We start from the raw sequence: 25,584 nt of genomic DNA on the forward strand, positions 1-25,584 counted from the left end.
AGCCATCCTGGGAACATGAAATCCCCTTATCACCGAGGGTGGTGGTGACAACTAGACCCTTAGAAGAGCCTGTCACCTCTGCCCGCATGAAGGCAATAGAGGATAAATGGACATGATAGTGGCCCTCCTGAAGGATATTCCCAGAGGGTTGGGGTCCCTACAGGAAGATTGGGAAGAAGACCCCTCCCAGCTGGCTTACCTGAGAGAGAGGTCCCCGTCACTCAGGGGAAGAAGTAGGACTCGGGCTTCCCGACAATCGAGGGGAAGGGAGTCGAGAACAACCAGGGATCGGCCACCACTGGGGGCTCGACATGCGTTGATGTTTACGGAGCCATCGCAGCTGGTGGAGCCGATAACCTTTCCACCGTTTGGGGTAAAGTTTGATGGCGACCCTACCACGCTCTCTTTTTTCATTACCAATGCTAGACATTATATGGATGATTGGGGGCGATGTTTTCGTTCGGAGCAGGGCAAAATTAATTTTATTGCCAACAAGTTGAAGGGGAGGGCAGCGGATTGGTATGTGCAGTTATGCCAAGCAGAAGCCACGGAGTTAGAGGACTTTGATGAGTTTCTGTGGGCACTAAAACAGCACTTTGAAGACCCCTTGGCCCAAGAGAGAGCGAAAAGCGCCCTGAAAAAACTTTATCAAGGAACCCTCTCCGTCGCAGACTACGCTTTGGAATTTAAAGCCCTGGTGGGAAAGGTGGAGGATTGGTCCCAGTCTACTTTAGTGGAAATGTTTAAACAAGGACTGGAGACGGAAGTCCTCCGGTGGGCTTTGTGTTGGGACGATCCCAAAACGTTGTATGGGTGGATTCAGTTGGCAGGCAGCGCGGAAAATGCTCTACAAACGTTCGCCCATAGCAAGGAACTGAGGCAAACCAGAGTTAGTAAGGGGGCTCGTGCCCTTGGATTTTCAAGCCGCCCTAAAATGAAAAGTTGGGAGGAAGAAAGAGAACGACGATTTGCGAAAGGTCAGTGCCTGAGATGCGGGAAGGAAGGGCATCGTGCCACTTCGTGCCTGAGACGCAGACCGGAGGAACGGCCAGGGAAAGCGTTGGGAAAATCGCCATCATTACCGCGTAAGATGAGGGCTGCCTGCGCAGAAGTCGACCCTTCAGACCTCCCATTTGGGGAAGAGGAGGAGGAATTACACTTCGAAGTTAAGGAAATCCTTGACTCACGCCGCCAGCACTCCACTTTGCGTATCTCATCCATTGGAAACATTTCCCTCATCCTGAGTGGGTTTCTGCTCACAATGTTCGCTCTCCCAACCTGGTTGCTCGTTTTCACTCTGCTTATCTGGACAAGCCGGCTCCTTAGCAATTTTTTTAGGGGGGCGATATGTCATGTTCACCATTTCAATGTTCTGTTAACATCGTAACGTTTCACATGTCAAACCGTTATTCCATGTCTTACATGCTTGAACGTTTGCTGGTATTTTCCATTATTGCTGTGCTCTTTATTTTGCTACTTTGGAATGTATGTTTGGGTTTGCAACTCTGTTCAAGATTACTTTCCCAGGCAGATGTAACGGTTGCTAACACCTGGGAGGGGGTGGTTGCTAACGAGCGCTCAGGGCGGGACTGGGTTGGAAGCAAGGCTTTTAAGTTTGTATTTGGCGCGCTTTTGCTCATTCTCAGCTTTCTCTGTATTTGCATACTATTCCTTTAATAAATCAGTTATCTTTAAGCCCGGGCTTGTGAGACTGAGTATTTGGGATTAGGCAACCATTACAATCTGAAAGAGCTGTCATTTGAGGGTGGGGGAGCAACTCTGTAGTTTGTTCCCATAACATTATTCCACTATTTTCTTTGTGCATGAGAGGTGAAACTGAGTCTAACAAGGGAGGTGGCATAGAGGAATACAGAGATGGCTTTGGAGGAGATATGCAGAGACTGTTAGAAAAACTTGAGCTCAGACCATTAGCAAAAGATTATCTCAGCCTGGGAAAATAAACGACATAAGAAAGAAATGTAGAGTTGGCCCACCTTGACTCTCTTTGGTATAGGAGAGAGGGAAGAGGAAATGTCAGACTTTCATGATTCTGTTATTACAGCCTACAGTAGAGTAGATTTCTAGTATTTCTGGTGGTACCTGTTTCCTGACCTGGCCTTTCTTGGAGCGCTGACACTTATGTCCTGATTCAGCAGAGGTCTTTCTACTTGCTTATGTGCTAAGGCATTCATCTGATGGGGATGGAGTTGTATGGATTCTATAGTTCTGAAACACGATTGAAATCTTTGTTACAATCTTCATTGAAAAAAACAAATGTTCACAACTGGGGGAATTTTAAATGTTTGGATAAGGGCACCTAATAAAAGGTTGATTTTAAGCTATGAAGATGCTTTTGCAGTCTTGTAACTAAGCTAAAGCTATACACCAATGCAGACAAAATAAATAAAATAGGAGAAAAATGTTGGGAATAGAGTCTGATCTATGAATCAACATTGATCCATACAATAAGTAAGCTAGGTGTGAGCCAACAGTGTGGCATATTTACAAGGAGCCTGTTGGGACAGAACCCCTCATGGGTTCTTAATATATAAAAGAAATGACTGTATTTTACACACGGAACAGGCCTTTTATGATGCCTACATTATTGTTTTCTGGAAGAAAATGTATGAAGGAAATTGTAATTTTAATGTAATGAGAAGTCTTCAAAATTAAACCAGTAATTCAAACAAGACGCTGAGATAACTTTATAGATATGTAGGGCTTAAAAAGAAAAAACGCTCCTATCATTCCACCAAGGAAGATAAGACCTAGTAGTTTGTTTCTCTAACCAATAAAATGAGCTGCATCTAAAAATCCTAAGGTGGCCCTTGAATATGCACAATTCTAAGATGAATGCCCATTCAGAAGAGGAAATAACTGTATCCAAATAAATGTCAAAGCACTATCAGGATACCTACAGTGTAATATTAATTCAAATTAAAATCTTCCTATAGAAAGAGATATATAAACCTGCTTTTGTAAACATGCTGTGTCCTTTCAGGTATATGCAGTGCACTCATTGTTGGACTTTATATTCACAAGAAAATTTCAGAAACACTTTGCCTTCAATTCTGTCTGCATGTGCCTTTGCTGTGCTGAAAAGCAGAACCATCGCAAGTAACATTAGATTCATCAAACTGTTTTATTTTTTTTAAATGACTTAAGATGAGTAGACCACAATAGGTTATGGCCATATCCAAGCTGAAAGTCTTCCTGCAATTCACTCTCACCAGAGGAGCAGGTAGCACCAATGAACATGTCTACATGCCCACTCAGGACTTTCATCCATTTTTCCCTGGAACATTGCCATTTATAGCATTTGTTTCATTTTATGAAACAAATTTCATAATCTAACCTTCAGCAAGCTAGATGACCTTAATTTATAATTTCTGTCATATCTTTCAGCCCCTTCATTTATAATTAAGCCAATACTTTCACATGTATTCACCAACTCCACTCAGGATTGCTACCTGAATTAATCAACATTCACTTCCATCTAATAATTTATGATGTTACATGAGGTCACTTGATTATATTTACTGCAGAATTTTTCTTGGTGTTTACAACAAGCCTCCATTTTAATAAAGGCAGCAGGAAGCTTGAGTTGTGGAATAGTTATGGACTATTAATAAAATAATTAACTGTGTTTATTTATTAGACATATTTCTATGCTGCCACAATCAAAAGACTCTAGGCAGCTTAGATGCAAGTTAAAATATCCATGGTACAAAATAAAAATGCACAACAATGAAAGAAATAAAAGAAATAAAAATGAAGATGGCAACATGAAATCAAAGGAAGGCTCTCTGAAATGGCTTGGCCTTCAAAAGTTTCCAAAAACCAGCAAAGAGGGAGCTAGCCAGATATCCACAGGGAGGCTATTCCACAGCATCAAGGCTGCCACAGGACAGCAGTACCTCCTTGTTTCACCTCTCAAAAGTGTGGTGCTGCGGGTAGGTATCCAGGTGCCAAATGATAAAGGGCTTTATAAGACAAAGCCAACACCTTAAATGGGACCCAGAAATCAATTAGCAACCAAAACAGGGTCTACAAAACTGATGCTATATATGCTGCTGATGCCAAGAGCCAGAAAGTGTGCAGGCTCCTGCATTTTGGACCAACTGCTGTTTCTGAATACTCTTTTAAGGGGAGCTCCAAGTAGAATGCATTGAAGTAGTGCTCCTTGCTTTATCTTGGCCTTTCTCTGGATTTTTCCACCCAAGCCTTATTTTCTCACCTTTATCTCCCATCCCTTGTCTCTAAGCCATCTCTCTCCTGTGTAATCATTTCTTTTCTCAGGACATAGTCTGGAATACTCTGCATTCTAAAATAAATATATATCTGAAACTTTGATCTTCTCTCCAAATTTTTAACAATACTTTTTATCCCCTTTCTGTTTTCTGAAGGTCTACGTGGTGCAATAGCATTTGCACTGGCTATACAGGACACAGAATCTCAGCCTAAGCAAATGATGTTTACAACTACTTTACTAATTGTGTTCTTCACAGTCTGGGTGTTAGGAGGAGGCACTACATCAATGCTTACATGGCTCCAAATCAGGTTAGTATTGTTAGTTTATAATCTCGTGTTAAAAAATAATAATTTGTTCATCCAACCAATTTTTTACATTTTTTCCTTTAGCAATACCCTCTTTTTGGAAGTCATATATATATATGAGAGATTGCCCTGAAGAATCCAGGGAGTTTTTTTTAAAAGGGATCTCAATATTGGTGGGTCCTGAAAGAGGCTTGAGCATGTTTCCTCTTCTCACTTACTTTCCCATTTGACTAGCTTTTCTGAAGTCTTTGTCTGGAGATGTGTTTCATGTAAATCAGCCCACTCCAGTTTGGCACCCCCAAGATGTGTTGGGACTACTATAGTCTCAGAATGTTCAGCTATTTTCATCCATTCTGGCTGTAGGTGCAGTACATTTGAAGAGTGCAAAGTTGAGAAAGACTGCTGTAAGCCAATACATTTATAGTCCTAATTTTAATCAGCATTGGTGCCACCTGCCAACTCTTTCAGAGTTAGATGACAAATTCTGTTTTTATTGCATATACTTTTCACATTGCTCATTTAATTTTCCTCTTGCTTCACACACAGAGCTGGAAACCTTAACTGACAAATCACTATTATTAATTGGTTAATTTATTAACTGTAAATTGAAAATGTGCCATTACACTGAGTTTTAATAGATGTTGTCTTTTTGAAGATGGAAGAGGTTTTTTTAGTAATGATTATGACATTGTATAATTTATATTTCTTGTAAACTTTAATTTAGATATATTATTCAGAATGACTTTTCTGATCACAAATCATTTGCCTTTGTTGTTTGGTAAAAACAAATCCAGATTTTAAAATGAAAGATTATCTAACTGAGTTATAGTAATATATACATTTCCTTTAAGCAAGGATAATTAATAGTGCTATTTACCAACCTTGCAGCAGTTTGGTGCATAGTTAGTTTTTTTTGGGGGGGGGGGTATCCTAGAAGACCCTGGTTCAATTCTTCTTACAAACTAGACCTATCAAACATTAGCTGCAAAAATCCAGATGTGGACTAGATGGCAGCAAAGAGTTATCTCTGTATCTCTTTGCTTCCATATGATGGTTACTTACATTCCTGTAGCCCTATTTAAATTCACTGGGTGGTTTTAAGAAGCCTGTTATCTTTTGGCTTTCACCCTCAATCTCACTTACACGGCTGTTGTAAGATATATATGATAACATGCAGAATACACTGTGTACACTTGGGGAATTTGTTTCATAGGTGTTAGCATATTACCTATATATGTTACCTATACTGAGTAGGTTAGGGACTTTTCTGACATGCAGATGATTTCTGTGGGACTTTGCTTCCATCCTACTTGTGTTTATGCCATTGAGGACCTTCCTTTGAATCCAGCTAGGAAATCTCAGCTTTAGAGAGCCCCCTGCAAGATGAATCTTAAAACAATATGACAGTGGCAACACAGACAATCCTTCAAGTGTTTAAATCTGGTTCAGACCAGCTGTCTAAAGCTTGGTGGTCATAGCTATCTAGCTGTCACAAAATAGATGTACCTCTGCAGCTTCCTGAAAGGGAAATAATACTTCTATTCATAATAAGCTGGGCTAGAGAGAGAAAACTTATGTCATTAACAAGCTTCTGCCTATCATGGTCAAAGAAGAGAACTGTTGTTGCAGTTCAGCAACATCTAGGGGATCACATATTCTATATACTAGACCATAGTTCACTGAAGAGAATAATGATAGCTATCTAAAACAGGATAAATATTTGGCAGTATTGTTGTTGCCCCTTTTCCTTCACGGTATTTTTGCAACAGAGATGATAATATCCCTTTTCTGTTATATTAGTATTTCCAGATCACAACATAATTCTAACCATCTCACATACACTGTCAGAAATGTTACAAGAGATCAAAAGTCTTCATTTCTGCTATCTCTCATTCAGAACAATTGAATAAAATTGAAGGGGCTAATGTTTCTGAGAAACATATGCAGAAGCATATGCTGTCTCATAATGCAGCTATTGAGATCAACAAATACCAGTGTTCAATGATACTGGATATATCCATAAAGGACTTTTTTTTAAAAAATCAGAATTCCTTTTTTCCCACTGTAACAGGTTAAGTTGAGAGATAGTGACTAGCCAAGTCACCCAGTGAGCTTCTTTAGCTGAGCTGGATTTGAAGCTGGTCTCTCCAGTCCTCGTCTAACACCGTAGCACAACATGTCTACAAATGAAATTCAATCAGCCTATTAGAAAGCAATAAAGAACTCAGAACAGTGAGAAATGTTGTCTGTTGCTCAGAGTGCTCCAACAACAGAGCACTGCATCATTTCTAAAGGCCTTACTGGCAATAGGGACATAGTGAAAAGTTGGTTCCTTCCATCATCCCATTGCCAAGCCTCCCCTTCAATGAGTTCCCAGTGTCAAGAGTTTTCAAGAATGGAAAAGTGAGCTTTAGAGACCAAGTAATAGGGAATTAGAAGCTGACATGAGTTTTTGCCTTCAAAAGTAGAGTTTAGATCATGGAAACCAAAGGATCCTGTGATTCCTGGGAAGCAGTTCCTGAAGCTATAGGCATACTGTATTGTTAATTAACTGATTAATCCAGAAGTTGCTTATAATTAATATTGTCAGTGTTTCAATTCTAGTGAAGTTGAGAAATAATTTTGATAAGAGTTTATGAAAAGAAAACAAGCAAGCCTTTGTAAACACAACCCATTCTTTTTTCCTTCTGTTTCTGATATTATTAAGCAACTGTTGCTGCACAGATCTAGCAGTATTATAGTGGTGATACATGGGAAGACCAATTATCATGAATACATCTCCTGTTTGTGTGGGAGGAAGAGGGAGAAAGATAATGATGTTGGGGTAGTAGAAATTACAACGTTGCTGAGTTTTGTTTGTTTCTGGTGGCAAAAAGGGACATGTTTAACCAGAAATTCAATATTGGCTTGGAACTTTAGTGGGATTTTGCATAATCTCCATAGGCATAGTATTATCATCTTCATCTTGCTTCAGTAGATAGGGCAGATTGAAAAAATGATAGATTAACTCTTGACTTTTTATACTCATATGTTTGAGCAGATATGAGCAGTGTGGTAAAGTTTGGCATAGTGAGCAACTTATGTTCCATTTAATATCTGTCTAGTCAATACTCCAAATGAAGTCAGCTGCTGACCAGAGTGAAGAAAGCTAACTGCATAGTTCTAGAAAAGGAAAAACATAGAAACATAGGTTCATTTTCTGCCTGGAAAAAGGATTTTTTAAAACTTGAAATCCATGCTTATTCTCTAAATCTGGCTTGGTTAACAGCAGGGAACTACCGTGAACTGAGCTTCAACAACAGTAATCATTCTATAACAGTGTGATCCTACTCTGATTCAGAATTGGAGACTGGATGACTTCCAAATCCCATTGAACCAACAGAACAAAATATATGGCTGTGCAGAGAAAATCAAACTAACAAGGTATGGAAGAGAGGGTGGCTAATAAGGGGATAGACAAAATCAGAGATAGTCTTCAGCCTGATATCTCTCTGATATGTTGGTCTTCAAATCTCATAATCCTTCAGACAGCCTGAGAAAATCTGGAACCTGAAGAAAAACACTTGTTGGGATCAACATAAATTGAAATTGTGAAAATTATGTAATTACATCATTTCAAGACACACATACAAACAAAAAATCATTTTTCATTCTCCCTGTAAAGTTGTGTTTATAACTGATCTATAGACAGATTGCTAGACTTGCTAAGTGGGCACAGTTTCTAGGATGGAGACACTGCCTGTTTCTATTGGCATAATGGCTCCCAGTACAGGGAGGAGACTGGGATATTTATCCAGCTGGTGGTCACTGCCTCTTTGACTGAATGAGAGGTTCCACCCATTCCACAAGACAAGACACCAGCCTTCAATATTAATGAATAAGTGTCATCCTATTGCCAACCTCCCCTTCTTGGGGAAGATCGTTGAGAAATGGGTGAGGCTACAATTATGACAGCTCTGAGAGATTCAAATTATCTGGACCCATGATAGTTTGGATTCAGGGATGGGCATGGGGTGGAAGCAGCATTGGTCACTCTCATTAAAGGCTTGTTGTTGGGTGTGATTGGTAGGACTAAGACCATCTTTGTCCTCCTGCAAGTCTATATACTATCAAACACAGTATCCTTCTGAATTGCCTGCAAGGGTTAGGAGTTGGAAACATCAAATTATGGTGATTCTTCTGCATTCTGAGTGGATGGATCCAGCTTGTGGTTGAAGGGGAGAGATCAGGCCCACAGTCAGTCCATTATTGGATGCCCCATGAATGAGCTTTTTCTCTAATCTTGCTTAATATCTGCATGAATTGAATAGGTAAAGTCATATGTCAATTTAAGGTGAGGTATTGTCAGTATGCAGATGATATCAGCTACATATTTTTACCACAGCCTGAATGGGAAATGGTTGAAATTAAGTGTCTTTATTATTATTATTGCCTACTGACACTTATCTTCTAGCTTAAAAACAGTTGTTGGTAGTACAACAGGATTGTTGATAGGGATATACAGTATACTGTATAGACAAGTGATGTCATGAGTACTGATGGTGAGCAGGAGTGGACCCCTGTCCAGGGGGGAAAACACATGTGTAGTTTAGAACTTTCCTTCAAAGAAACTCAGAGCGGACCCGCATGGGTTTATCTGTGTGGATTTATCATGGTCTTTCAGTTTGGCAGGATTTTCTGTCTACTAGAGTAGTTCAATAAACATTAGAGACCAAGATACTGTCTCAGAGTGGTTCTTCGCTATAAGTTAGGACACGTATGTACATTCATACATACATACATACACACACTGAATGCAGAGTTTTAAAACTCAGGCCCAAAGGGAGGAGTCTCCTAATCCAAGGAAAGAGGTAGAAAGTGTTTGAGGGTTTGAGATGGAGCTAGCTTATGGAGACAATTCCTATTAATAATAATTATTATTATTTTAATTAATTTTTAATTAAATTAAACATGTTAACATGTTAGTGGATTCTCTATTACAAAGGACATCATAGTCGGAAAATAGTGTTACAAAAGAGATAAAGGAAAAAACAAGTATAAAGAACATTGTTTTCCTAACCAGAACTCCATCAAAAGGAAGGGATGGGAATGTAGAGTTTCATGTATAACTTTTTTTTAATATGTGCCATAAAGTCAGTGTCAACTCTTAGTGATATTATTGTTAAAATATATCTGTGAACTCCAGATAAATCTAGCTATTTTATAGAATATTCAAGAAGTCATTTATATCATTTAATAGTGTCACCAAGGAAGTATGTGCTGGCATTACTGCCTTGTAATTCAACAATTTCTTAACATTGATTCTATATATAGTTCAAGCTTTGTTTGCTTGTTTACAGTCATGTCAGAATGTTGTGATAAAACACTAGCTGAAAATAACTGCATTGGAAGTATAATAAAGAGGCTTAGATAAACAACATGCTGACAAAATCTGGACTGGTGTAAAGAATAAACATAAATTGTCAGCACCCACATACTATGTATGAGAATTGTGTTCCTCGGATATTTTGATTGCTTTTTCTTATCTCCAATGTCAGCCAAGTTCATTGCAATTTGGAAATACAGCTCAAGTGTCCATCATCCTTATCAGATTTACCACAGTTTCATTGGACTCAGCCCATGAACCATTTCATTCATAGATAGATAGATAATTACACAAAGATTTAGCAGCAACAAAATCTCACAGCATCAAGCAACAGGCTTGCAAACAGAAACACAGCATATGAGTCTTCTGCAAATAGTTCCAGTAAACACTTTCATACGGGAGCATTTTATAGTGGATTTTCTTAGGAGATGCTCCTCTTTTACTATATTGTCACAAAGAATCATTCTTTTCCAAATGTTCTTCATTAAGAACTGGAGATTTCTTCTGCCATTACAACTATGGTTTTTTCATAAATAAACTTTTTACATCGTACATAATGAAGTATCTTGTTCACATCCTCCCTGCACACCACACCAGAAAATCTAATAAAAATTCACATAAGAAACTGCTCCTCCAAATTCTAAATATATAAATGTCAGATAAAATTTCCTTGTTTCCTTATAATCAACAATAGAATGTGTCTAAATTAAGACATTTTCTTTTGTTAACATGGTAATAGCTATCAATAGCTATCTGTCATAATTTTGTACGATACTTTATCTTAACAAACTGATGACCAAAGCCTCCATTGGTTTTGAAGTTAGTAAGGAAATATATATATATTTTTCTTATATAGAATTACAACTAATCAGTATTTTCAGTTAATGACATAGGCCTATACTACACTTAGACAGAGATACAGGTTGGATTGAACTTAAAACTGAATTTTCCTACCAAGTTATATTTAATTTTCTTCTGATTGATTCCTTCTCCATGAATAATGTTAAGGTATCAAATGCTGCCAATAGGACCAAAATGGGCACACTCCCCTCATATACAGTAGGTCACCTAAGGCTGTATCTATCCCATAATTGCATAGGTTCAGAACTGAACTCTTACGAATGATACAGTAAGTCACATGAATTTCTAGGGTGGGTTGTTGTTGTTGTTTACCATCATCACTCTAGGTGTCTTTTCAGTTGCTTCATTTCTCTAAGCATTTTGGTAAACCAAGAAGCTGGTTAGGATTTTTGACTGGGCAGAGGCCTCATAAAAGCATTCTCATCCAGCATTCTTACCATCTTCACTTTCCAGTAATTGAGCAGGTGTGAGATGGAACTGCCAGCCAATTTGTGTAATGGAAACTGTTGTACTTTCAGTGCCATATTTCACAATATCTCCCATTTCCCAGACATACTTTCTCCTTTTAGTCTTACCCAGACACTCTCAACAGGATTTCCATTTTCCAATTTATGAATTTCTGGGCAGGCATATACTGTATTTATGTCTTCTGTTTCCCATACTTGGTGTATGGATGTAGAAACATCTGAGACTGCAAGTGAAACTCCGTACTAGCCTCACTGCCTGAATAATTTCCTGCCTGAATAATACAGCTACCATAGAAACACCATGAATTTGACAATAGGAAAAGGTATGACCTGTGCCTACTTTGTGTAGTGATGTTGATTGGCAATTTTAAGTCCTTTGTTTTCCCTTGTTATGGTTCTTATATGTTAGCAAAGCATTTTCTATACCTCCTGGCTACCACCTCATGGTCATTCCAATTATGGCAGCCCAGAAAATTCTTTAGAGGATATTTTAAGATATAGTACTGTCTGAAAAAGGCTTCATATGGAGGGTATAAAAACATTTTCTAAATCACAAGCTGTATAATAGGGTTCCTTTTTGGTCCATAGAGTCTTTTTGAACCCTGCTTGTTGAAATGGTGAAATGACATCACAGAATTCAGTATAAATAAATCACTTTGTGTCCTAAATCAGAAGATATGAAAAATCAACAGCAAAGAACATAATTCAAGAACATAATTCTGGATATATTTATTGGCAGACATGAGTGTTTTCTTTGACAGATCAGGTACAGCTCATGGTTTTTAAAGTTATGAAGGACTATGAGCTGGAGAGAGCCGTCAGAATAGGCTTGGTTCAACAACATCACAGGTACCACTATAGCTGCAGTTCTAATTGCTGGATAAATATCTTGCACATTGCTCCTGAAGAGTTCCATTTTTAAGGGTTCATTTTGGAGACAATCTGGTCACACTGCTTCCACTGAATCAATGTGAGTACTAGCTAGCATTGCCTACACACCATATAAAATTTCTCATAATAAAATACTCCAGGCAGCATCTGAACTTAAAGCAAATAAAGGAGGGGTGTACATTTCATACTTCCAGTGCAGATATGAATTGTCCCCAGATGCAGTAACTTTGTCTCAAAGGGTTAACTATACACTTATCCTGCCAACAAGAGGTCATACTGGGTGCGCAGACAGGCTAGACAGTAAAATGGAGCAGCTATAAAATGCATTTTCATAGAGGAGCTCATGCTGCGAACTGGCAGGTTTTAATAGAGTTTGTGTATATTCACACACATACACACACACATACAGGATTTTATCCTGATCTACATATTGCATGCTATAGAAACTAAACAAAATAGTCATGTTGGCAGCATTTGGCTAACATTATTCCTCTGGCAGGTTTGTGGTATTTATGTTGATAAGAGATTTACCAAGCAATTCCAAATGGAGACACAGTGGGAAGCAATAAGGCAGATATCCCAGCAATTCTTTAGTATCTGAGAAATATCCATTCAATTTCTATTGCCGTCTTATTAAAGAAAGGCATAAAGGCTGTTGTTGTTTATTCGTTTAGTCGCTTCCGACTCTTCGTGACTTCATGGACCAGCCCATGCCAGAGCTTCCTGTCGGTCGTCAACACCCCCAGCTCCCCCAGGGACGAGTCCGTCACCTCTAGAATATCATCCATCCACCTTGCCCTTGGTCGGCCCCTCTTCCTTTTGCCCTCCACTCTCCCTTGCATCAGCATCTTCTCCAGGGTGTCCTGTCTTCTCATTCTTATGTGGCCAAAGTACTACAGTTTTGCCTTTAATATCCTTCCCTCAAGTGAGCAGTCTGGCTTTATTTCCTGGAGGATGGACTGGTTTGATCTTCTTGCAGTCCAAGGCACTCTCAGAATTTTCCTCCAACACCACAGTTCAAAAGCATCTATCTTCCTTCTCTCAGCCTTCCTTATGGTCCAGCTCTCGCAGCCATATGTTACTACGGGGAACACCATAGCTTTAACTATGCGGACCTTTGTTGTCAGTGTGATGTCTCTGCTCTTAACTATTTTATCGAGATTTGTCATTGCTCTTCTCCCAAGGATTAAGCGTCTTCTGATTTCCTGACTGCAGTCAGCATCTGCAGTAATCTTCTCACCCAGAAATACAAAGTCTTTCACTGCCTCTACGTTTTCTCCCTCTAAATGTATAAAGGCTGCATAAAGGCTACATTCATAAATACATTACTAAGTCATAATGTGGTTTGTTTCTTTGCAGTTTAGCATGCTTTGTGAACCTAGCTAATGTGGTTTACCAGCCTTGGTTTGTAGCTTAATGTGTGAACCGAGCAAATTAGATCTAGTTAGTAAACCCTTATTAAGCAAATTATATCTTACCATGTTATGTAATCACATTAGCTCTTTCCTTCATGAATATTTGGTGATGTGTATTCCCTATTCATTAAGGGAAAATAAATGTTTGATGAATAACTATGTAAGTGAGCATACATACATCCCTTTCAAGTCATCTCTCAAACTGACACTTTATACTTTATACTTGTACAGAACTTCAGATAGATTATACTTGATAGGAGATATAGAGTTTGGTATCTACCTAGCTGGCAAGTCTCTTTATAGCATACAAGAAATGTGAAGAAATTGCTACTCAGTTCTGGTCATGATAGAATTAAATGAAGGGAATACTTCTGCATGTAGGTGCCCTTATACTTATTATACCCAACTACAGGAATATGTAAACTAAGCAAATGTTGATGTCACTAGACACATTTAAGATTTTGAGAGGTAATTGTAGGTACTCTCATAGAATGGCTGCTATTGTGGATACAGGTAGTCTTAAGTGAATGTTTTCTAATAGAAAGCAAGTAGTAAATTACTCCATGTCACTCCCTCTTTTTAAGCATGCTTCTGATGTTCAGCTTGGGCCTAGAAACATTCTGGTAAATAGATTTGATTTTGGGAGATGACACAAACTTCCTATTTATTTATTTTTAATGTAAAAAGAAGTATTCCTCCAAATTTTTATCAGATGGGGCAGGGAACCTGCAAGCACCAAGAATTATATCTATGGTGTCTACCCCTAGATTATTAATACTGTGTGAAATAGTGGCTATCACATTTCAATGAAATGGGATTATTAATGCAATGCAACAAATGGAATGCATTACAGTATGGAAATGTTCCAGTTATCTCACAAAAGATTTCACTGCAACTCTCTGCCAAGTAGCTCCAGAAAAACAGTGAGTCTTTGATCTTTTTTGCTTCCCAGTCTCAAATTTGCTATACCGACCATACCGTACCATACCATACCATACCATACCATGTGTGTGTGTATTTGCTATACTGTTTATTTTTTATTTCTTTATTTATTTCTTAAAGAGTTAATGATTTATACATTCAGACTGGAGGAATCTTGTTGATTTCTTATAATTTGTTTTTGGGTTGATCTACCATCCCATGAATCAGTGGCATCAAAACCTGGTTTCAAAAGAATGTAAAGAAGCTTTGGATGTAATGTTGATAGAGCTGTAAGAAAATAGAAAGTGTGAATAACTCACTCACTATTCAGTCTTCTTCATCCTCTCTACACCTCTCACATCATTCAGCAGTCAACTATACAGCATGCCCTCCCTCCAGAATTTCTGTCATGTCTGACAGAACTCCCAGAGGGCTTCTTCCTCTGCTTTTGTTACTGCATGCAACTAGGCATGCCAGTAAGAAAAATGGGGAGGAAGATAAGCAAGATGCTAGGCAAGCATTCCAGGTGCTGGATTTTCCAGAGAGATCTGAATCTGTGCTCCAGAAAGGAGTTAGACATTTAATGTCAACAACATTAAATTAAGAGTATGGAAAGCCACTATATACCAGTATAAAATATAATATAGTGCAGATTCAGGCAGCTCTGCCTTACACTTAAACTTTATTGAAAAACTGTTGGAAGCACATTCTCTGCCACAAACTGTTTTCCTTCTCTAATTAATTGAATATTAATATTGGTTTTAGTAATAGTTGTCCATAGTAAAAATGTCCTGTATGTTCAGAAAGACCATGTTTGCATAACGCGCTTAGCACATAGTCTTGCAGTTTCACTAGGTAGATAATAGATAGCTTTGTAACTGCATATTTAAATGTTAATATCATACTTTAAATTCATCATATCCCTCTTAATAGAGATTACTTGATGTAGGCAGTAACTGAGCTGCTTAGAGTAATTCAAGCTTTGAAGTCCATCAGTGTTTTATATTCATTCTGTACTAAGGTTACAGGGATTCATGGAAGCTTTTCTGCTAAATTGAAAAGCAGTGGAAGAATCTCCTTTTAACAGTCTAGTGACATCATATATACTCATGATATTATTCCTTACATGGGGTATTTTCAAAACAGTCACATTCTAAATACTTCAGAAAAGAAAGGTTTTCCTGAAGACAGTTTTAATGTTCTCTTGGATTTTTATAAAAAGGGGAAGGGGGACATTTGTCAGAAGTAGAGCACATGATATGGATGCAAAATCACCACTGCAAATTTTATTTTATTTATTAAATACCACCAAGGTCTGTTTTAAAAAGACATAACCTGGGGGCCTTTTTAAAAGCTGACAAAGAGATTGTCTCCTCAGCCAGCAAGAAATTAATTGAAAAAAAACTGGAGCAGCAACAGAGAAGGTTCAACCCAAGTCCCCTCAAGAAAAATCCATCCAACCAAATGTGCATTTCCTCAGATGATCACAATGGATTAATGGGGAATTATACAGAAAGAGGTGTGTCATCAGTTACAGACCCAAATATGTTAGGGCTTTAAAGTAATACTCAGCATGTTCTCAAACCCTACCCCACTTCAAATAGTCTAAATAGCTTGACATTATTAAATGAAGGATTGAAATCATACCTCTGGGCTTATCTTTAGCTTTCTGCAGATCAGCTTCATGGGTAGCAGGAAAATCAATAATGATTTCAGATGGCCATAACAAGAAAGTAGTAATATTGTTAGATGATAATAATACCATCAAACATTTCAAATTATTCAGCAGTTCCTGCCATAGTTAATCAGCGATATTGAAATTCTGGAAGAATCCCACTTGAGCAATTGAGAAATAATCTAGTACTGCAGAAAGTTATAACTAGACCTGAATGGTTATTTTTTAATTTACTATCTTAGAGTATAGCATTAATTCTATGGTGGTGGTGTTTTAATTCCCTTATTTATGCTCTCCATGGAAGGCAAGGGAGATCAGTTATTCTGCAAGTCTCCTCCTAGTCTTGAAGAAGAATTCATCTGTGATCTTGCAGCTTGTTAACTAATTTTTTTAAAAAATTGTTTATTTGGTATATACACCATATTTATACTCAAATTTAAAGCAGCCCTTAATGTCTGGTCCTGAAGAGGATGTCATGGGGACAGCCAACCATCTCTCAGGGGATAATGTCATAATTGGTACTGTCACTTCAGGTGAAACAACTGCACTGTGAACCGAACCCACTGACAGAGCCCTAAGCAGAGCTCTCCAGCTGATCTCAGTGCATGAGTTAGATAGTATTGGGAGAATGATTTTTTAATTACTTAAGTCTTCAACCATATAGGGTTTTAAATTAATATCAACACCTTTAATTAATTAATTTAATTAATATCAACACAAGCAACTAATGCAGGATTTTCAGAACTAATGTTATATAATCCTATTTAGCCACTCCACTATGTTCTGAATGAGTTGTAACTCTCAGATCATGGCATTAATGCAGTTGAGGTGATATTAGGGCAAGGATCATTGAGACTAGCCTGATTAAGTCCAGAGAGAGCAGCAGTTGATTCATGGCTTCATTTGACCCTTTTGGCTCATCTCATCCTCCTGGCTCCTAGTTATCATATCCTGCTTTTAGCCCAACAGCTGCCTATAGTTTGGCATTCCAAGATATGTGATATCACAAGTGTTGCATGCAAAACTGTGATCTAGTCTATTCTTCTCCATTAAAAGGAAAAACAAAGCATCAAGCAATATCATTTATAATGAGCTAAAACTGATCAATGAGACATTAGTTACAAAACTCCTGAAAGTGCACCCAATTGTTTATCTTGTTAGCACATACTCATGTTTCCATTCATCATTATGAAGGAATGCCATTTTAAGAAATGGAAATGCAATTAAATGAGAGGAGATTTTCTTATAACTTAGTTCCATTCTCTCTTTCACACTTCCATTCAGCTAGTATCATTCTTCCATAGAGAGATGAAAAAATAATTTCCTCAGAATGATGCATACATTGATTTGCTATTGAAAAAGGAAATACTATTCTGGCTATAGTATTATATAGCAATACTATGTATGGCTATAATTTTCACCAACTATCACAGAGCAATGTCATTTTGATTAAATGCAATGTTTATTTAAAAACTGTTAACTGAAATTCTTATGTTATGAGCTTTTGCAGCACAATTCACAGTAATACACTGATTAATTTTCATTAAGTTAAAATCCTATAGAAATAGCTCAAACATCTTTCATACAAAAGATAGCACAAATTCATAAGCAAAGAATGTATGAACAAAGAATAGGAATTGAGATTAATAGGTGCTCCACATGAGCTTCTGTTTATTTGAGCTCAGATAAATTTGCAGATGAACCCACTGGATTTCTTTTCATCTTGCAGGTTACTGATCCATTTTCTTGAACCAAAACATATTCCTCACACTCCCATAAACAAGTTGAGAAATATATTCCATTAAACTCTCTTTAGTCTGGAATGTCATCTAGCACGATAAGACTCAGTTTAGTTTAAAAAAATCTCCCACCCCACTTTTGGTGCTTCAAAGATCCAGCAAAGCTGATAATTAAATGCAATGTGCCTAACAGTTAACACATTTGTTCTTTGTAGACCTGTAATCAAGACCAGACATGTGAATAGCTTGCTCCTGTAGACAGGAAAGCCATGCCATATTTTTCCCTATAAGGGTCTGAGCAGAGATACAATAAAAGTAACAAGGGGATAGATGGCTTGACCTGTTCTGTTTTATATATTTTTCACAGACTGGCTGTACTTATTGTTCTGTACTAATTGTTCAAAGACAATTTCACTAATTAATTTTGGAATTAGTGCCTGCCCAATATACCCTTGCCACAGCTTTCCATGTCTTCCATTAATGGCAGGGTGTTTTTCCCTTCAGTAAGCTATATGTATGAATGAAGTAATGCATATTAAAACTTCACACAGTTTTTCTTCAATTTTCAGCTTGTGATGCTGCTCATGATCATATCAGTGCTCCTTAGTAATGCCCATTTTACCAATTTCATTTCAGTTACACATTTAAGCTATGATTCATCTGTGGTTGCTTTTTGCTAACTTGCTAATCTTATCTTAAACAGAAAAAACAGCCAGAGGAGTAGATGCAAGAGACATCACCACAGTTAATATATACAAATCAACCACAAAGGTGTTCTATTTGAATATGGTAGACAGTTCGGTAGAACTATTATAGCTAAGCTAGGAAACAGTAAATAGATTACTTAAGAACAATTGTTAGGAATGAGTCTTAAGGGTTTCTTTGTATTGTTGGCTGAAATCAAAAACTGCTGCTGGAAAGGCAGAAGACTCAATAGACAAAGAAAAGTCTTTGGGTTAAAAAAGACTCAATGAAATGATAATTCAGATCTCTCAAGATCCAGTAGAAGAAGTTGATCAAGAACTGGCAGAGATAAAACAACATGACCAGACTACTAATCAAGTAGTACACGATTAAGACCAGCAAACTGGTAACTTGTTTCTGCAGCAATTTTCAGGCTCCAAACTAGAGATATTTTTAAAAAATCCTACCATGGATCCTTAATAGCACCAATGTGAGAATTTTATTTATATATATATATATAATTTTAAAAAGGAAGATAAAAACGAATACAAACTAATATAAAGTAAGAAAAGAAAAAAATCAAAGAGAAAACTAAAAGTGAAAGGGGGGAAAGTAAAAGAAAAATAGAAAAGAAAAAAGATACAAAAAAGTGGCTTCCAATCTTCTTTACAGCAGTTATAAGTATAATTATAAATTTACCTTTTACACTAAGGTTACAACATAACTCTCTTCTTTCTATAGTCTATCCTGTCTAATCATCAAAACTATAAATCATAAGTGTATTTTTTTGTGTTTTACACAAAAAGTCCATAAGGGGTTTTCAGTCAGCAATAAATGTAGACATTGCCTTTTCTCTGATCAAAGAAGTCAATTTAGCCACCTCAGCAAGTTCCATCATCTTCACCAACCATTTTTCCATTGTGGGTAATGCCAAATCTTTCCATCTTTATACATACAATAATCTTGCTGCAGTTATCATATACAAAAACAAAGTTCCATGACTTTTTTTCCCAACTGCTTGTCCATCAATCCCAAAAGAAAACCTTCTGGTCTCAGTTGTATATTAATCTTTAAAATCCTCATAATCAGTGTGTGTATTTGAATCCAAAATTTTCTAGCTTTTTTACATGTCCACCAAACATGATAAAATGTCCCTTCTTATTGTTTACATTTCCACCATAAATCTGAAGTGCCTTTATACATTCTAGACAATTTCTCTGGTAACATATACCAACGGTACATCATTTTATAAAAATTATCTGTAAGATTAACATAATGTAAATTTCAATCCTTTCAGCCACATATTTTCCCATTGTTCCATCTGTATCTTATAAAAAAATGTTTAGCCCACTTTATCATATGTTCTTTCACTTGTTCTTCTGTTTCAAATTTCAACAAAAGTTTATACATTTTTGCAATTACATGTTCATCATTTGTACACAATTCTGTTTCAAACTCAGTCTTAACAATGTTCAAAACCATAAACTCTTGTCTACTTTAAATCTTTCTAATAATTGTAAGTAAGAAAACCATTGGCAACTATATCCCTCTGCCACCAATTCTCCTGATTTTATTTTACATTTCCTTTAACAAAATTCTAGAATATCACAATAAGTTTAGCCATTTACATATGTTTGCCTATTATTTCTCACCTATAAAATGCTTCTTGTGCTGAGAGCCAGAGTGGTGTTTTCGGGCACAACCTGGATTTGGATCTATTCCATATTCTCAATATGGCATGTCAAACATAATGATTTCTAAAATCCACCTTAACCTTGAGTTTGTCATACCACAAATATCCATGCCATCCAAATCTCAGGTTATGTCCTTCTAACTCCAGGAGCTTTCTAATTCTCAGCAGCACTTACTCTTTCATTCAAACCAAACAGCAAGCTGTAAAATACAATTTCAGATCAGGTAGAGCCAATCCTCTCGTTCCTTTGCATTTTGTAACACCTTGTATTTAACTAACGTGAACATTTCAATGCATTGGGTCCTTGGTCAGCCATCATACCCTTGCTAAAACAAGACCATATTAATAATTCTGAGGAAAGCCAATAATGAGGGTGCCTGGCACACTTCCAGGGGCTGGGGGCCACTCAGGAGAAGGACAGCCTTTTTTACTGCAGCTTTTTAATTAAAAATTGGAACAAAAAATTGCCAGATCTGAATCTATCCCCAAAGTCAAACAATGGATGCCCTATTCCTCTAATCCCTATTTCACACTACAGCCTTAAACTATTCTCTTTGGTACATGCCTGATTGATTAACTTCTTATCTGAAGAGTGTAAGCCAGGCTGAATTGCTATAGTTGTTCATTTGCTAGCAAATTAGTGGGCAATGGGAAATCTATTCTACTTGTTATGCTAAAGTGAACAGTTGGTTGGTAGGTGTTATGCTGTGTGATTGATGTAATAAGTCATTCCATCAAAATTAATTTCATAGGCATATCAGAAAAGTCATAATTATTTATGGACTCTGAACTTGGACAGCTCCAAAACTCGTATGATAGATTTATTTTATGCTCAAAGCTGTTCCCGTGCATAATAATAAACTCATAAATATAGAGCCATGACATATATATTTAGGATTTTCATGAAATCATATGTATGCCCACATTAGCACACTAGCAAACATTGCACTTACAGTTTCCCTAACCACAAAACAATATCCCTTTCATAAATAATAATATTAATAAAAAATAGCATCCACATTCAGTTAGCAAGCTTTAAATTGATGAATCCAAATAAATAAAAGAGAATTAGTAGGATATATGTTATTATACAATTGTCACAGTATAAACTAGTTAAAATCAAAGTTTATCAGATCAGCAAAACTACCATTCTAGTCATATAAATACATTTTTGTACTCTTCCTGCTTTGATGGGAGGTAGGCACAGCATTTTCTGCTTCTCAGCCTACTCTTTCTTATTCCTTTTCAACTACACTGTTTTTTTAACTCCATTACTTTGCCCTCCTAAACAAGCTATGGTTCAAAGGAATTAGCTCCTGTGGACACTCCTGTTTTCCATGTGCCTTCCAGCTCTTTTTTTGCAATTTATGTTTACATAACTAGGGTTTTCTCCAGGTGTACATGATGGGATAATTACCATGTTTAAATAAAGCATTTCTAGGAATTTCTCAAGCAATTTCACCAATACCTTTTAAAAGCTGTGAATATGTCATATGTGTATGAAAATCCTTTGGTATTCCTGTGAATAAAATGTCAAGGTTTTTTTTCACATTGTTGCATTTATAGGAATTGTGGTGCATTTACAATCTATCCCCTTGCGATAAGGCCTGTGCCTTAGATAAGGTAGTGGGCATTGGTAAGTCCTGGGCACACTTACCAGGGAATAAGACTTACTGAATTCAATGGGAAGGTGTAGGATTGTACACTCTATAAATGATTGGATTATTGACTGAGCATATCTGCATGGTTGGATAAAGTCCATTAAAAACAATGGGGAAAAAAACAAACTCCATTAAAAACAAAAATTGTGCAGTACTGAGCACCATAAATGCCATACTGAATGCTCTAAAAGTTATGTTATCAAGCCTATAAAACTGTTCTATAATTGGCTGAATATAAAAAGGTTAATTAAGACAGCTCCTTAATAGGATACCTCTTAAAAACAGTCCTCTGTGGTGCAGGATGGATGAGAACATACAGTATAGTAAACAACTAATTATACTATAACATGGCATTTTATTGTTAATTTTCAAAGAAGTAAAATCTTGTCAATAATTGGTTAGTCAGTACGTTTGTGAGGTTTAAATGGGAAGTTACCTCTTGTCTCAGCAAGGTAGCACTTGGTTTCAGTACATTTAAACACAGCATACTAGTTGTGACATGTTCTTTTTGTTTATTCAAAGAGACATCTCAGTTATAGTATTTGTAGAAATGCAATCTTACAGGAACATCTGAAGTTCTTGGGGGTTTTTTTACAAAGTGCAAGAACATTCTGGTTTCTTTATTTTTCATTACTCATTGTTTGCTTTATATGGACACCTGTATGATCCAACTGGCACTGAAATCAAAACAGTGGTATGGAATTTAGCTCTATTATCTATTAACTTTTAGATTCAGTTTTCACTTCTTGAGGTTCTACCACATTAATGAGAAGGTAAATCCATATAGTCTTAATTGTAACACAGCTGATACAGTTTTGTTGTCACTGTGGAATATCCAAGTCTCAGCATGACTCATTTTGAAGGCTAATGTCATAAGAGATAAGCCTGACTTCTGGTTTGAGAATGCTCCCAGTGGTGTCCTGGGTAACTAGGCCCTTTCCCCAATCTTATTTCTTAATCAATGCAAGCAGCAGTAGCTACATCTTGATCAGCACAGGATAGGAGCACCATTTTAATTTACCACCATGTTCCCAAGGTAGTGTCTCCCTGGCATATATGGCAGAACTAAGATGGCTCTGTTCCGCATATATGGTTGAATTACAAGTTCTGGTATCCTTAGGAATCATGGTTAATGTTGAAGGTTGCTGAAAGCTGCACTTCCCATGTTGGGCAGTCTGGTCTAGAAACCATGATTTTAATTTCTCCCAAATTCCTCAGGAATAGGCACCAACCTGAGCCCAGCATATCCAGTTGCCTAATACTTGAGTTCATACTGGTGGGATGGAAGTAAAGGTTAACACCAAATTCCCACATTCTCATCCCCTGACATGGCTGCCTGCCCAATCTCTTGCCATACTTCCCCCCCTGCACCATCATTACCAATTTTGTCCCCTCCACCTCTACCCCATTAGCTACCTAACCCCATCTCTAATGTTGCCTTCATCCAGTCAGGGCACAGTGACACATGTCAGGTCTTATCCACAATGAGTGGCATACCAAGAGCAGGGCGATGGGAATGGTCAGCCCCAGGTGCAGGCAATAAGGGGTGCATTAGTCTGGTGACTTGGGGATGACAAGGAGGCTATCCAGAGGTGTGGAATTGGGTTGCTGCTCCCAGCACACCGATTGGCAGTTGGCAGCATGGTGCAGCAGCCATGGAGGAAGAGAGTATTTAAAAAGTATCTGTTCCAGGTGTCAAATATGCTGAATATGCTGTTGTTCACAATTAAATCATATTTGAGGCTAGATTTATTGCAGATAGACCTGGTGTTCTATAAGACTAGGGATGAATTTCTGCTCTAGTCATCCAAGGCAGGGAATTTGTGACTGCTTAACAGTACTAGGTACTGTTACTGGATCTGATTTAGTGCAGGCTTGCATGACATATGAGCCACCAAGCCAGAGGAAGCTCATCTGCCTCCTAAGTCGTTGTTAGTTTCTCTGTTTTTCAGCCTGTTTCTGGAGGCCATCAATGGCTCAGTAGATTACATTTATGTTCAGACTGCCAAATTGCAGGTTGTACAAGTCTGCAGTAGAGAACAATTGTGCAATCTCAGTTTCAGACTAATGTCTGACACCCTGTTGTAAAGAATATACTTTAAGTATTCTAACCAAATGCTTCAATAAAAAGATAAAGGCTTAAGAGATTGAAATGAAGGTGTGTTGTCAACCATACATTAGTGTCTCAGTTAATAAGTAGCATTTAACACGTGGTTGACTAAATTTGCTTGAGGGTGCTCATAAAAATGTGCAAGAACTGTTACGGGTAGTATAAAACTGACATGGACAAATGATCAGAAATAACTCCAAGTAAACTAAATGTAGTACAAATAAGAATTTCTGCTTTGTTATTAAAAAAAAAAAGTGATGCTTTATCCTACACAAGATAGCCTATGAATTACTGACAATATTTTTTCCTTAATATTTTTAAAAGATGGGCTTGTTCTACTTCATAAAGTATTCATCATGATCACAAATTATGATGGAGCATTATGTGGGCAGGCCGAATACAGTATCTGTATACAGGTATTCATCTGTATCTGTGTACAGCCTGGCAGTATCTTCCTTGTGATTTCAGGCTGTAATGGAACATGGCCAAGAAAGATTATTCTCCAGGGAAGACTGTTGGCAACTTCAGGGTTGTTTAGCATCCCCAACATGTGGCATGCTCCATTGTATCAGTTTTCAGTGTATATCTTAATAACTGTTCTCTGAAAAATGAATACTTCCAGCGCTAATGGTCTTGGTTTCTTCTGTTCCCTTCTTCTAGTATTTTTTTATTGATTACGTGCCATCAGTTTGGTGTTGACTCTTAGTGACCACATAAATTTTCTCCATAATGATCTGTCCCTATCCTAGTTTTTCAGGTCCTCCAATTGCTACTTTAACTTAGTCCATCACCTTACTGCTTGTCATCCTCTTCTTCTCTTTCCTTCCACCTTTCCCATCATTAGAGCCTTCTCCAGAGAGTCAGGTTTTTACATACTGTGTCCTGAGTAGGATAATTCAAGCCTACTTCTTCGAAATCCAACTTTCACTCCATAGAGTATCACAAGAAATACCATTTATTGCACTATTCTGATCTTTGTAGCCATGGACTCATCACAGCATCTGAATATCTTTTCCAAGGCCTTCATGGCTGCTCTACCAAGTGCTTGTCTATGATGTATCCCTTGATTGCTTGTTCCCTTACTGTCGATGGTTGATCCTAAAAGGCAGAAGCTATTTTCCATATGATTGTTATTTGAAAAGACAAGTTAATAATTTGAGTTAAAATGGAAGCTTGCATCTCAAATCACAAAATTATTATTACTATTATTGTTTATTATTATTATTATTAATTTAGTGATTCTTGATGAAAGATTCCATTTTTAGTACGTAGAGCTAAGGTCAAAAGCTGTGAGATGTAGTCCAGCCCTTTTTTCCAAAATAAATAAAAGCTGATGTCTCAAGAAATGTACATATGTATTTATTTTATTAATTAAATTTATATCACCGCCCATCTCCCCCAATGAGGGACTGAAATCTGTATTTAGAACTCATCAAGATTTGAATTTAAATTATTTAAATAATTAGCTAAGTTTTCATTAAAAAATTACCAAAGATGTTACCTAATCAGGTAATGAAACATCTGCAGGAAAACAACCAAGCTCAG

At 37.2% G+C, this 25,584-nt stretch overlaps 1 protein-coding gene across 1 annotated transcript in view; it reads left to right on the plus strand.

Annotated features, from left to right (window-relative positions):
* Positions 1–25,584, plus strand: part of SLC9A9 (solute carrier family 9 member A9) — a 282,029-nt gene that overhangs the window by 162,354 nt on the left and 94,091 nt on the right. Inside the window, exon 12 of the mRNA XM_063306631.1 lies at positions 4,407–4,560. Within this exon, the coding sequence (XP_063162701.1) occupies positions 4,407–4,560 (154 nt within the window). The remainder of the gene's footprint in view (positions 1–4,406; positions 4,561–25,584) is intronic.

The sequence above is a fragment of the Candoia aspera genome, chromosome 6, assembly GCF_035149785.1.
Source record: "Candoia aspera isolate rCanAsp1 chromosome 6, rCanAsp1.hap2, whole genome shotgun sequence".
In the NCBI taxonomy this organism is placed as follows: domain Eukaryota; kingdom Metazoa; phylum Chordata; class Lepidosauria; order Squamata; family Boidae; genus Candoia; species Candoia aspera.